This window comes from Chionomys nivalis, chromosome 2 (assembly GCF_950005125.1).
Source record: "Chionomys nivalis chromosome 2, mChiNiv1.1, whole genome shotgun sequence".
Classification (NCBI taxonomy): domain Eukaryota; kingdom Metazoa; phylum Chordata; class Mammalia; order Rodentia; family Cricetidae; genus Chionomys; species Chionomys nivalis.
The window spans coordinates 101,229,404-101,244,521 of record NC_080087.1 but is presented as its reverse complement, the minus strand read 5'-3'; the positions used below and the strand labels follow the sequence as shown (position 1 = coordinate 101,244,521).

The 15,118-nt window shown below is 38.9% G+C and overlaps 1 protein-coding gene across 1 annotated transcript in view; it reads right to left on the bottom strand.

Moving 5' to 3' along the window:
• St8sia4 (ST8 alpha-N-acetyl-neuraminide alpha-2,8-sialyltransferase 4) overlaps positions 1 to 10,198 on the bottom strand; it is a 94,998-nt gene extending 84,800 nt beyond the window's left edge. Inside the window, exons 1-2 of the mRNA XM_057762708.1 lie at positions 9,782 to 10,198; positions 3,810 to 3,941 (exon numbers count right to left, since the gene is read on the bottom strand). Coding sequence (XP_057618691.1) covers positions 3,810 to 3,941; positions 9,782 to 9,894 — 245 coding nt within the window. The 5' untranslated portion in view covers positions 9,895 to 10,198. The remainder of the gene's footprint in view (positions 1 to 3,809; positions 3,942 to 9,781) is intronic.
• Positions 10,199 to 15,118: the final 4,920 nt, after the last annotated feature.

The following is a 15,118-nucleotide window of genomic DNA, read 5'->3' as shown; positions in this document are numbered from 1 at the left end:
CTGGCTTAAACCAAAAGGTTGGTGAACTGTTAAACTGACAGGAAAGATTTTACACAGAAACTTCTCAACTGCAGTTTCAACCATAACTTCCCTTTCCACACCACCCATCAGTTGTCAGAGCAGCTGCAGAGGCCCGGGGGACTAATTTACTACATACTGTTTTCATCTGTGAAGTGTTAAATATAGCTAACCCACCATCACATGCCATTCTCTCTTCTCTGTACATTTTGTCAACAATACGCGTCGTAGCAACTGAAATTCCACTGGAGTTACATTTGTGCCACCAAAAAGGACTGAGTGACATTCCTTACAGCAGGGAAACATTAAGTGGAAAATCAAATTAGCTTCTGTGTATAAACACACACACACATCATAATGAAATTGATATCAATTTGTTACAGTGCATAGAAAAAAAGAGAGAGGAGAATCAGTGTTAGAACTTAGAAATTGGTGAGTATATGGTTTTGCCTATAAAAGGAAAGATATCCCTACAAGACTAATGTGTCTAAAAGCTATCTTCTGAAGCATTTTGCCTCAAAGGTCTAAAAGAACGAAGTCCCTTCATTACTTAGTAGTTCAGAACTTAGGAACATGTTACAGGGGGATGTTTTAGTACCAAAAAGAATATCCTAAGCAATCACACAAAATGAAAACTAGAATCACTCCAATATGTTGAAGACACTGGTTATGCACTTCAGCATTTCACACTTGGCTATAAATTTGGAAAAACTGGATGATGACAACTTATAATTTCTGTTAATTTACATCAAATAAATATCGTCTACTCCGTAAAGGAATACTATACATTTAGTACTTAAATAGTGTCTCCTGCAATTTTTCCATTAAAAGATTGGCTCAGCAAAGCTCTGAATTGGAATGCCAACTCTGGCTAAATGAGCTTCTTAGGCCACAATTAACATTCTCATCACTGGTTGATCACAGTCCATATGCGACGGTTGTATGTGGTGCTTATCTAGAAAAGAAATCTATAAATGTAACAGCAAGTTATTTTACAGAACTAAACACACAAATGTGCTCTTCTGCTGAGTTGAGCTGTCTTATATGATTAAGGACTATGACAAATTAAAATAGCTCACTAATTGTTGGTTAGGCTGTTTTGCGAGAGTAGCTGAGCTCACTCATTTCTCCACCTTTATTTGGCATTTGCACTTCTTAGTGCTTTGTTTATTTAATATGTGAAAACTGAGAAAAGAAAAAAAGAAACAAAATATGTAAAATAGGTCAGGAGAAGACGCTGAGAAGAAGCTGACATTATTAACAGTCTTATTCACAAGTAAGGAAACTGAAATGGGTCACTTCTGAAGACAACGATATAAACAAACTACTGTCGATACAGCAAAGCCTTAGAATGTGGTAGGCACTTTGATTGTAAATTTGCTTGTAAAGTTCATGGACTCCTTAAACCTTGACTCTTCAGAGCACAAGGAATTCAAATCTCCTTGGACAATTTTCTACCATACAACTGCCTGGTAGGTCAACACCTGATGTGTTAATGGAAGCTGCAGACTAAGGGATGAAGGACTGAACACTAGAAACAATTCATACCCCCAAAATATAGAGAAGGCTCCTATACAACTACTGAGCACTTTAATGTAAATTAACAATTTATTAGAAATGTCATTATATCATTATAAATAAAATCGTAATTTTGAGGAAAACTAAAAAAACCTTAAAACACAACTCAACTATTCAAGACAAAACTAATTATAGGTAATGGACCAATCAAAGCATTCAAAGTAGAATATTTGTAAAACTTGAAACTTTTACAGTATCCAACTAGCCTGTCACAGATGTGATTATTACCAACAGACTTGTAAAATCTAAGTCAAACAACAAGATGTTTTCTTATGCTAAATCTTTTATTACAGGTGCCAAACTGATTAATACACAGTAGTTATTGCTGCTAGAAGCAATTGTGATTTTTACGAACTGTTTGCACATTCTGCAATAATGAACTTACAAATTATTACTTCCATGCAAATTTCTATGTATTATTCAATATTTGTTCACTGTTGCATTGTTTACCTCTTTGACTGTTAAAAGAAAAAAATATGAGCATAGCTAGTACTAGCATTTCGTTCACATTATCAGCTATTAACTGAAAAAAACTCACCTTCAAAACTACAATTGCAGCCTTCATTCATTTATAAAGTTTCAACAGAGGACTCACAACAGTCAGTTTATATTTAACACCTTAAAACTGGCTACCTTAGTAAAAAGTGAAATGTAAAATATAAAGTCCTGTTTTTTATATATATACATAAAATCTATTTATTAAAAATGTCAGGAATGCATGTACTGAAGTATTAATTATGGAGGTGTACGAGGTGTATTATTCATTTAATACACTTTTTAGATTTTCATGGACATGACACATTTTAAGCATGGCTATGTATGTTGGTTAAACTATTGCAATTTTGTTTTGTATAACTCTTTATGGCTTTCTTTTACATCATCTATGTAGCATTACCTAAAATAAAGGAAGGTTTCCTTTCTTTTTTTGTTTTTTGTTTTTTGGATTTTCGAGACAGGGTTTCTCTGTAGCTTTTTGGTTCCTGTCCTGGAACTAGCTCTTCTAGACCAGGCTGGCCTCGAACTCACAGAGATCCGCCTGCCTCTGCCTCCCAAATGTTGGGATTAAAGGTGTGCGCCAACACTGTCCGGCAAGGTCTCCTTTCTTGCCAGATAATTTTTCTTTGAAGTCATGATTTTAAATAACTTTTCTTTTTAATCATGTTTTTTTTCCTCTCTTTTCTCTTACAATCAACTTCTGAGACTTAATGTAATGCTCCTCTATAACCTTATTCCTAATAATTAGTTCATTGCTAACTTGTATTAGATTCCAATGCAGAGCTACCTAGGAGAGACACCAAGAGAGATACTCTATAGGAATTACAAGATGACAAAAATGCCAAGCTGATGAATAGATGAGACCCCTACTTTTTAATCAGTTACTATTACAAAATTTTGATGTTAGTATTTCATCAATGAATAATTAGCATTTTGAAATTGCAAACTAATGATTTTATGTATATGGATATGTTCTCTTAAACTTCTTGAGTTCCTAATTACCAAAATGTTCTAGTTTAGGCATACCAACCACAGCAATGGTGCAATGGAAGTATAAGGAAAAATGAGATTCTTACTTCCTCCATGCATAGGAATGTCTAGCCCAATTCTCTCATTAACTTTGGGCTGAAAGAAAAGAGAGTGTTGTAATGGATATAAGGAGTCATTGGAGTTTGCTTCAATAATTCATCCTGGCTTAAAATGTCAGTCTCGTAAAGAATAAGTCAGAACTTCAGAAAGTTTATTTGCTGATTTTATACCCTTTTTCACATGAAATTATGCAGGTATGAACACTGAATAAATCAAACCAATCTATACTTAAAACAATAGGAATCAAGGAGCCTCTGTTCTATGCAGTTAAATGTCAAATCAGAATGAAGTCTCAATAAAGGAAAGTTGTGAAAATGATTCCTAAAATGAATGTCCATCCTGATCAATTGAGTGAAAACATGCTAAAGGTTAGTACTTTGCTCAATATTTTACTCCACTGATAATAAGATAGTGTATTTGAAAGTCCATCATCCTTGAAAATTTGACTATGCAAAGATTTTATTTCTTGGTTCCACATTCTTCCACGAGGAACATTAAATATAACTGATTCACTTTTTCATTAAGGATTCACACTTAAGCCATAAATCAAGTGTCCAATATAAGTTTGCCAAACCCAACATATTTAAGATCACGATGTGAAATTTGGGGGGCTTATTAAAGAAACTCACCTTATCTCCAGGACTAAGGAAGAATTGATTTTCCAGCCTTGTACAGAATGTTGGAAGATGGTTGAGCCAGCCTTCCGAATGATTTTATCAGAGCTGTTGACAAGCGACCTGCTCAAACACAGCTCACCATCTCTGAAAGAAAACAAAGAGGCAAGCTGTGTGAGAATCAGAAGCACTTTGCTTAAGTGTCATCAGACACAATTATATTTACATTAGTGATTAAAGATTGTATATTATTTTCACAAGTTAGAAGGGAGGAGAAGCATGAAGGGGGATATTCTAGGAATTAAGTGATGGATATTATCCCAGCAAACTTCTACATAATATTTTAGAACAGAATCTGTCTTTCGTATAAGACAGACCTCAGGGCATTTGAAGAAAAACAACTCTCATCAAAGTTACAATGCCACCTAGCCCCACTGTCTACATAATAAGCAGTGTGATATTTGGTCAATGACTCTGTAACCCTAAGACTTTGGCCACCAAGATTAATTTTGTTTCAGAGAAGGTAAAAGTAAAGTTTCATATAAAAGAACTGAAAATACTTTTTACTGAGGACTACAGAGAAAACCTTGTGCATAGCAGATCTGTCCATGTTCTTGATGGCATGCAGTGTTTGCTCTGTATTCTCTAGGTCACTGTGGTCTTACCTTAACAGCAATAACATTATTTAATAAGCAATGACTGTGGAGATTGTGCATTTTCTCTCTAACAAAATAGCTTTTCAAACGTTGTTGACGTGCCAATTTAAAAAGAATTGTTTTCTAACATCATAAGGATGAGATTCCCAGGAGATAGAGAAGAAAACTCATTCTGTTCATACATCTAGTGCTTTTGTATTTTTATTTTTAAAAAGCAACCATCTCTTTTAATTAATATTCTCTAGTGAATAGTTTTCCATGTGAAATGGTGATTTTAGGGGTTTGGTGGCGTTACAATGGTGATAGACAGTGTTTTGTTTTGTTTTGTTTCGTTCAGCCATGAGGACCTGTAGAACCAAGCAGTTCACTATTGAACAGACATTTGTCTTTCTGATTCTGGTAAAGGATTCAGAAAATTAGAAGGACATTCACTATCGCAGAGGAAGAAAAAGCTTAGCTCTTTCAATATTTGTACTGGTTATTTACTGTAACAACAGAGCAATTTTTTTTTCTTTTGCCTCTCAATAGCATTACTAAAAAGCAACCTGATTGTTAAAATCACAAAGTCTGAATGTGTGTATATTGCCTAGAGAATTTTCTCTACCAATAGAAACACAGCCTTTAACAGCTGTTGGAGGATTCTCAAACTGGAGGCTTGTTGTTTGTTTCTTGCTTTGCATGATTTTGTTAATATGTAGTTTTCATTTAAAGCAACCCACTGTGCTGTTTTTGAAATCATATGAAAGCCACTCCCTCTGAAATTTGGAACTCTATAAAAATTAATATTTTACACAGTTCTACTGATGAAAATGACACATTTGCATGTCTGTGCAAGGATAATGATAATCATTTTGCAGAGGTCACTTAGGATGTTAGGAAACAGAGTATATTTTACTAAGCAGTGATCCAGTCATTAATTTTCATATTATACTTTTAAATGATAATAATTACATGTGAGTGAAAATGTGGATGTGCACAAAAGTTAACCTTAGTACTTTGGCATGCACCTTTAAGGAGGCATAAATTATCATTATTTTCGTGGGAAAAGACAAGGATCTTCACTCCATTAATAGCTGTCAATATCTCTTTTTTCTACTACAGATTGCAAAGATTAGGGTAATAATTTTTCCAACCAATATGTTTTCATAGAAGGAAAATTGCACATGAGATTGAATTTTTAGAATTTATGTATTATTATGGCACTTAATCACTGGTGTATTTCTACCTGTTCAGTGGTTTTCATAATGATATACTTGGTTCGATGGAGCCTTATCAGAACTTCTAAAATCAAAATTCAAACAGCAATTTTTAAAATGTAAAAATCTGCTTTCTGTGGACACTATGCCACTACAGTGCTTCACTGCTTGAACTGCTTCTGTTACCTCGGTGATTGGCCACATATCAGGTTTTTGTCATTGGAAAGAACCTTGAAGGGAAATGGGTGGGTACAAGTCCTCAAACTTCTCTTTTACGCTCAGAAGAGTCATCTGAGCCTAGAGAGCATACTTTTTCTTTTTTTCTGCAAAGCTAGACAGGTCCCAAGGGATGTTTTTGCACATGATGTTGGTTTCACTCTGTCTTAGCACAAAATACCATCCCATGAACTCAAGGCATGATGATGGATATTTCCACCCACTGCTTGCTTCTCTTTCTAGTTTGGACATGTCTTCTGAACAGCTGCACTGGAAACATTTTTTTGTTTGCACAGAGATATCTCCCAAACATCCAACATGCAATTTTAAAAGAGAAGAGTCTAAAGATGTCAAAAAAATCACTCAGTTCTAAAGATTGTAATTTTCCAGTATTCCTGCTTATCGTACTGCAAAAAGTCAACAAAGATAATATATAACATCCACGGTTAAGGGGACACTCTTACTTTTATCACTTAATATCTACAAGTCTTTTGTTGGTGTTTTCTCCTTGATATGAGTTTCCAGACTTTGCAAATCTTTATTTCTTCAGTTCTGTTATACAGGATATATATGTGGTTAAATATGCTTTTGGATATTAGGTCTCTACATCCAAGTGCCATCCCACTGAAGCTCCTAATGACTACTTAGCTTTGGAATGAATGTGACTAGATTAAGCTTCCTCATTATTTTAAACTTCTAAAAGTAATATCAAACTAAGTTTGAATCCAAGCAGGGGGTATTTCCACGTTTTATTCTGAGAGTGTCAAATAAATAAAGGTAAGATATAGTGTAGTGTAATTATAAAGATAATCTATGCTGTAAAGTGGAAACCACTACCTTTAAACAAATTGAAACTCGCTTGTCCTATGCATAGTCTAAGCACCAGTGCTTAACTTTCCTCTCAGCTTTATGAACGCCAGAAGTCATAACTGTTGATAATTTAGTAATCTAATATAAGCAGACTCAGGGGGAGGGGGGAAGATGTGCAATGGACAAGTATGCTTAAGTCTTATTTTAGTCGGCCAAGCAAGTTCTGGGGAATCTAATCCAAACGGACACCTCTACACCATTTAACTTTGTCACACTTGTGAATTCCTTCCTCATTAGATGGCCATGTGCATATATTGCATGTGGAAATCTGCAAAGCCATTTCCAATGTATTCTGACAAACATTGAAAAGGAGGGAAAGTGGGACAAAGAGTGATGTGGCACTGATTGCTTGGGGTCTGCTACAGGAGGAAGGGCTGAACAGACACTGCCTGCTAGGAGATTCTTATGGGAACGGGGACATTGAATATGAACCCAGAGGAACGTAAGGTTAAAGGACTGGGTTGACACCATGGCCCACCTGCAAGGCATGCAGTGCCCCCCAAAGGCTGTACACTGCCTCTGTTACTTCACTTCTAAATGAAGCTTTGGTCTGGGTTCCAGAGCCCCTTGGTGACACTTTTGAGTCACCTCAAAAGTGGTCTCTCTCATAAGCTTGCAGGGAGAAGAGAGATGAGTTAGATGAGAGTCAGCTGTTCCACCAGAGGCACGGCTGGGGTGTTGAAAGAAAAGCATGTGCTTTTCTCCCGTAATGTTTCATTCTGGAGGAAAGGGGAATGAATGTCCAGAGACAACAGCTTCCCTGCACTGCTCCTGGCAACACTGGCTCCACCTTGTGCTGGAACTCCTGGGAGTCAGAATTCCTCCAGCACGTGTATGCGGGGGGGGGGGGGGGGGGGGGAGGGAGTGGGGTGGTATCTCCACAACCAGATCCCTGTTCTGTTCTGAAAGGACTGCAGTTGCCGGCTTTATTTAAAGAGGAGGAGCTTTGAGCGTGAATTTTTTTTGTTTGTCACAAAAGGTTCACTCCTTTCACAAACGATGCACCCTCCAATCCGTTTCCTTTTATCCTGCTCTGGCTGCTAGTTCTCTGAGAGGAAAGGCTAGACATGAGGCACACCTCTCTTCCTGTTTTGTTAACTCAAGTAACTGCCTCAATCCTTTTCAAATGATCTGGGACCAAAGAGGGCAAAGGGTGCAGGCCACGGCTTAGTAGAGCTACCCAGCCACGGTGCGGGTGCTTGAGGTTACCCACCTCCGTTTAGAGCCTCCCAGAGCTGCGCCCACCCGCCAAAGGTTTCCAGAAAAAGGCCACAGAAGACGTGTCACTGTGAAACGCGGAACGTCCAGGATCTGTTATTTCCCCCCAGGACACTGGGGTGCATGCCTTCCCTCAGGAGGCAGTTTACCCAAGCTAGGAAATGATTCCTTCCCAGTATTTGGAGACCCTGCTCGTCGCCACGCCCACTCCTGCTCACCAGGGTCTCAAACCATTGGAGTCCTGGGGAGGCTTGGATGCTTTGTCTAGGCTGGAGCTCATCTTCCTAACCCATCAGTTCAGAAGGGAACAAAGAGCCTCTACTCACAAGCCCCAGCCTCCGCCTCTCCCAGGAATTCCCACGCGCGAGTTCACCACCTTCAAGACCCCTTTGTCTGCCTGGCAAAAACAGGTCTGCTGGGGATGCCCACATCCCTCCCAATTTTTTCTTTCCCACCACTGACGTGGATTTTCAAACCACCCACTTCTGCGTAAACGACCTCACATGGGTCTTTTATTTATTTATTTATTTATTTATTTATTTATTTATTTTCTTTTCTCTGATACAGACCTTGAATAGGTTCGCTGAAGCATAAGGACCATTCAGCCTACTCCTTATTAGCTTTCCTTTCTCCTACAGTCCCCTTTGAATGTGGTACTGTTAGGCTAGCTTTGTACAAACTAGCAAGTCCTTCCGCTAGGATACACCTGCGTCTTGCTCACTTAAATGCGACTGATTACTCATAGAGGAGCAGGGATATTAAGAAAAGAGCTGCGTAAAGTTTCACAGTGTGTGTGTTACCAGCCCCGTGACCCCGCGCAAACAAAAATGGCAAGCATACTTCTTCGTTTTAAAAATGTCAGAGACAATTTAAAAACAGAAGGAAATCTCAGCCAGGGCAGTTTCTTTCCGACTGCGGAAACCTCCGGGCTTGGAAGGATTTCCGAAACAGGACTTTTAACAGAGTTGACAAGGAGGATCATATCCTCAGAAAAAAAGCTTCCAAGTCAGTCAGAGACACGAAGTTACAAGGAGGTCTGCTCTCCAGAGACTTCAAAGGCTGAGAGGCCAGAGGAGAGAGGAAGGAAGTGTGATATTTACAGAACTTAATGGGGCGGAGATTTTGAACCCATCTTGACAAACTCAAGAAAGAGAAAACAGACTGTGAAGGCATAGTGCCCTTCTAAAACAGAAACCACGAAACCCAGGAGTTTTATCCGTGGAGGAGCAAGTAAGGTATCATCCTTATTGGCACTGTAATTGCTAATTAAAAAAAGAAAGAAGACAGATATTAAAGACGCCTCCCACCACCACCAAAATCAAAAACAAACAAACAAGGAAGAGTAAAGAAGAGCCATTTCCTCTTCTGTGAACTTAAACTTCTGCCTTTCGAGAAAGCCGCTTTTTATAGTATTTTCCTAGACTGGCAGGACCCAGAAGGGAGGAAAGACAAGAACTCAATGAATAAAGACATCTCCTGAGTTCTGCTCAAGCATTAAAATGACAAGGGCACACGTTCTTTGTTGACACTTCTGCAGTGACTTCTTTGGCAAGCGGCACCCTGTGCCAATATATCTGTCATCACCACCACCATCACCACCACCACTACCACCACTACCGCACAGGACAGGACAAGTTAAACTCATACAAGAAACAGCATGGAACCCCTCATCTCCACACACACACACACACACACCTCCAAAGAGCCATTGTTATTTAATTCATGGCACTAGCCATACAGAAGCTCAAACCAACACACAAAGCCATCCAAACATCACTCTGTGCCCATTTCACTATGGCTTGACTGTGTCATATCCTGAACACGCATTTACCCGATGAGTTGCGTCTCCTGGTGCTCCTCAGTTCTTGCTATTTCTTTTGTCTTATAAAAGATCAGAAGTAGACTTATAGTGCAGATGGTCCAACGTTTTCTAATGGAGCGCATCTTGGGTGCCCGGGAAAGTCCTGGTTGCCCCAGCTCCGGCACCTTCTCCTGGTATAAAGGCTCCGTTTTGGGGAAATAAGCGAGGGGAGAAATCTGAAAATTGCGAAGGGAGCGTGGAGCCGAGATCCCAGAATCAGGTCGCTAGGATGTTCTGCGGTGGAGCTCTCTGGGCTCCTCAGCGCTGCCCAGCGTCCTGCCGCGCAGTTTGCACAAGCCAGGCCAGGGTCGCTAGGCGCCGTCTCCCCGGGGCTCAGGTTTCTTTTCAAATGTGACACCTTGTGCATAGGAGGTGGCGGTCGCTTCTGCAGCTGGGCTGGGGGCGTCACTGGCCCTTTCCTGGCCGTACCAGGGAACTGATAAGCAAGGCCAGCCAATCACCGGGCTGAGGGGGCGGAGGCTGCTGTTGCCTTGCGTTGCTGGCGGCAGCTAGGAGAGTAACGTCGTGGGCTCGGTCTGCACTATGCCGGGGGAGGAAGCTCACTGTCGCACGCGCGCGCGTTCTCGCGCACGTACTCAAAAACCCAGAGGCACACACAGACACACTCCTACTGTTTCCTAGGACGCCTAAACGACAACGCCACGGATCCACGAGCGTCCGGACTATCTGACTACATCAATGTAAAGAGTGTGTCGGATCGGAGAAAGAAGAGACACTCATCCCACCGGAGGAATGCCATGGATAAGACTAGGAGTGGGATGAGAAAGGAGCCTGTTATGGAAAACGTGTTTGCAAAACATACATGATCGCACTAGCGAATAAACCTGTCCGATGTAGAGTGACATCCAGCAGGGAAGTAGAAGGAGGGCGTTCATTATTTAGTGCACAACTCTGTCTAGAAAATACAAATATACACGGGAGTCAATGAGCTGGTCTTGGCCAGTATGGGTGTGTAATGAGGAGCCCAGCTCGAGGTTTGCGGTAAGCCAGTGATGTCAGAGGTGGCCTTATGAACGTTACGGGTATTTGTTTGACCCCTCGCGTCATTTGGAAACTACTCACGAAGAAGCGTAGGGAAGTCCACTGCCATTTAAACTTAACTGCAGAGAACCAGGATTCAGAGAAAAAGCAGCGACCTCTGGACTGGACTCAGGCACACCCACAAACATTCTCAGTCCAAGAGAAGAAGAACGGAAGGGTTGAAAGCAGGACCGGACCGGCAGACACGTCTTGAAAATCTAACTCAAGTGTTTTGGCCTCTGATTTTCACCCCTCCTCCCATTTTCCTTATCCCTATTGTATTGTGCAGCTGGCGCGCTTTCTGAGTTTCGTGTGTGTGAGCACCTCTTCTAGCTAGTTTCCGGCAAATCCAAGGGAGCTGACTGCAGGGGCTTATCACACGTACCATCTGCACTCTTCCTCAGCAGGAGACAGAGCCTGGAAGCCAGACTCCTTCCTATCTGTGTGCCTTAGCCCCTAGATCCCTGAGGCTCTGACATCTGAATTCCTGCTCCTTAAGACTGAGCATTGCCACAGGTAGTCCTTTAGGCAAGCCATTCAAGTTTGCACTTTTCTCATCAGGAAACAATGCGGCCCACCACCAGGACTTGGCCATCCTTGGACTGGAGGAGGAATTCTGAGTAACTCCTGGGGCAGCAAGAAACATCACCCTCTTTCTTAAATTCTGGGGTTCCAGAAGTTCAAGGATAGAGTTTGCCCAGCTGCTGAAGTTTATAAATAACACGAGAAAGCTTACTGTAAGACCTGGGTTCCTGGTTGATGCATATCTGTCCCTATTTGAGGTTTACTAAATTAAAAATCTCTCAAGTTTTGAGAGCCTAATCTCAGCAACACAGCCAAGCAAAGGACTGACTCTAAAAAGCACCAAAGAGCAAGTCATTATGAGCCTTTATTGACACTACAAGTGGCCTGCCGGGAGCCTTCCCAGTTTATTGATGTCTAGGCAAATCCTGCTTGCCTTAATGCATTTTTGTTACTCAGACTTCTCAACTAGCAGCAGGGAGAAGCATAAAACAGTTTCTTATTTGAGTTAAAGGGAAGAGGTATTGTGCGGATGTGTCTATGTAGCAATAAAAAAATACAATAACTATAAAATAAAAAAATTTCTGTTTATTGCAAGGCAAATTATTTTTACATGAAGAATATGTGATTAAACTTTTTCTATATTAATTCATTTTCACATAAAAGCCCATTTAAAATCTTTTATTTCTTGTTTTTTATATGTTGCCCTTTTGTTATTTCCATACATAAGAACCAAATATAATCTGTCCAATCAAGAAAGACCTTGACTTTAGCTAGAATGCAAAATCATAAATTTAGTTTACAAATCAACAAAATTCTATCATTGCTTTCAATTCATTATCATTGTTTCGCTGGCATAATTTACGTTCATGTTCTCTTGCATTCATCGCCATGGTTTGTAGCCAAGCATGGATGTTTTTTGCAATGGACAACAAATACTATCACTTAATCTTCAATTCATAATAGCTAATTTGAATGTCCCATGAGAGGCATCTTTTAGCATGTGCTGCTCAGAAACATGTTCATTTTTAAGAACCATTTTAACTGCTTAAGGTACACTTTTTAATTATCTATAGACCCTTGTTTCAGCCTAGGAGTTCTGTGGTTCTTGCTCTTACTACTTCTTATTACATAGCACTTTGAGATGTTAAAAATATACAGAAGCACTACCTCATCTGCATCTTGGTATATCCTACTCTATTACCTGGCTTTTTTCTTTAAAAAAAAAATGTTGTCTTTTTGCTTTGATTCTCTGATGGAGCATAATGACTGATCCTGCCTGATGGGAAGACAGTAGTGCCAGACCAACGCTCTTCAGTCCAGCTTTCTCTGTGAGTAGGGGAACTTCACTGGGTGATTGCTTGAGTCACTACCTCTAAAAATATCATTAATGGTTATATTTTTTTAAGTGTGGCTTTTTAATCTTCTTTCTTGTTCCTGGGCTAGTCTACTTTTCATTTCTTCGTTTATGAACTTTTCCCCTCACATTTCCCAACTGAAAAAAAAGAATTAGTTTCTTTTCTTATGTATTTCCTTTCCACATTATTCTCAATACATCATATTAAAATCAAAAGAAAAAGTTGTAACACAAAATCTCAATGCCAAAAGAACTATTTATTTCTTTTGAAATCTGAATATATATTCACATATATTATGACTTCTTTTAACAATTCACAATGAATAGCTTTGGAAAAAATTGTGTGATGTTTATACAATGTAAAATTACATTTCATAGTTTTTTATAACATAAATTTTGTAAACAAAAGGACATTTTAATTGAATTTACAATATGATTTGTATACCCTAATAAAAATAATATTATGGTTATTATTAGCTGGCATGATATTGATGGTATAGTATGCAAAAGACTTGCTCTCCTGAAAAGTGTGTTGAAATTAAATATATGCAATTGTGTGTATGTACACACCACACGTGCACACACACACACACTCACACACACACAAACACAAAGCAAAATAAATGTTACAATTAAGAAAAAAACAGATTCTCCTATTCTTAGAGTGACAATATTGTGGAGTTAATTAGTGGAGTTAACTGTCTTGTCTCATTTTTTATACCTTTTGTTTATTCCAGAATTTTTATTTTCCACTTTTATCTACTGAGGTTGGATTGGTTCTCATTTAAATGTACAAAGTAACCAATTTTATTAAAGGTTACAGAGTTTAGGCTTGGAGTGCTATTGTACTAAGATTCTGAAAATCTCAATTTTTGAAAAGTAAGTAATTGGACAAATGAAAAAAATCTTTCTGATAAAAAAGTTTGAATTTCAAGCATAGAAATGCCTGATCCATCAGTAAGGGAATACTGCTGGTGAAGATGGATCAATAGACACTCATTGGAGGGCGCCTTTGAGAATAAGAGAAAAATAATGAGTCCATTTTACATCTGACCTATAACTCCCCCACATAAAATAAATAATTGATCTTTCCTCTCTATTACCACAATCATAATTCCATATATCCCACTTGAAAATCTGTCAATAGCTATAGATATCATATGTATTGTGGTGAGGCACATTATTCTCACATCCATCATTTATGTGCTTATGATGATTTATATTAGCTGCAATAACAATCCTACTATTAAACAAGCATTATAAAATTGAATCACTATACAAGGAATATATAAATATCATGACTTTTAATGTATGACCTAAATGTAGAATTATTTATTTCTTCAAAACATGTTTTGGAATATGATGTAAATATGGTGGATTCATTCACTTTTAATCTTCTTGACAAGAGATTACATGTACATTGAATTCTTAGAAATGAATGCTTATTATGACATTATATGTAAAGTATTATTAAAATTGCCCTAGAACCGACAAAGATGTCAGAGTGTATGTGATCAGTGGCATGGAACCTACATGTTTGCACCAGAGTGTTTTGCAAATGAAGGTTCTTATTTAATCATACCGAAGTCTCTTGAAAGAGGAAATCAATGTCAGAAGTATCAGCAAACTGCTCCCTAGACAGTATTATAAGCTAAAAGAAACAGCATTCTGTATAAAAAAGGGGATTGATAAGAAACAAATTTCTGATATATTTTTGTGAAACCTGAGAAAAGAAAATTTAATTAAGACGTGTAGCATTGCTTGTGTCCTTGGAGCCTAACATTGATTTTAAGGAGAACTCCCACTGTGGGTTTGGGAACACAGCATTCATGGTAAAGGTTCCAGTCACAGGAAACATACATTCTTGTAATCAAGCAGTGTTGACACTGCCAGTTACTTTTGAAAAGAGAGCGGATATGTTCCCTAACAGGGCAATAAAACTCTTAATAATAAAAGAAAAACTACCAAGTTTAAGGTAGAAAAACAGAAAACAGAGAACTTCATTCACAAAATAAAAAATTCAGTGGAGTAAAGTCTCAGTTTTAATGGGAAACTAGAAAAATTAAGAGGACAAAAGCAACTTGAATTTCTGAGGTGCAGGAACAAATGGGGAGGTAAATTGAAGTAAAATCAAATTTGCTACAGGTGAGAAAGTAAATCAACGCAGAGACATTTGGGGTCACAGAAATGAGGGCAGGAGAAAGGACAGACAGTGCAAAGGACGGTTGGTTACTAAGAGTAAGTGTGTAAGTAGGGGACGGAAGTAGAGGAGGTGGAGGGGAACTCCAGTGGTGGCACTGCCATGGAAAATTAAAAGGATGCTTTCTTTATGCTTGGCCATAGCCTGCCTAATGGGTCCCCCCAAAAAGCCCCTCAGAATTGGGGGC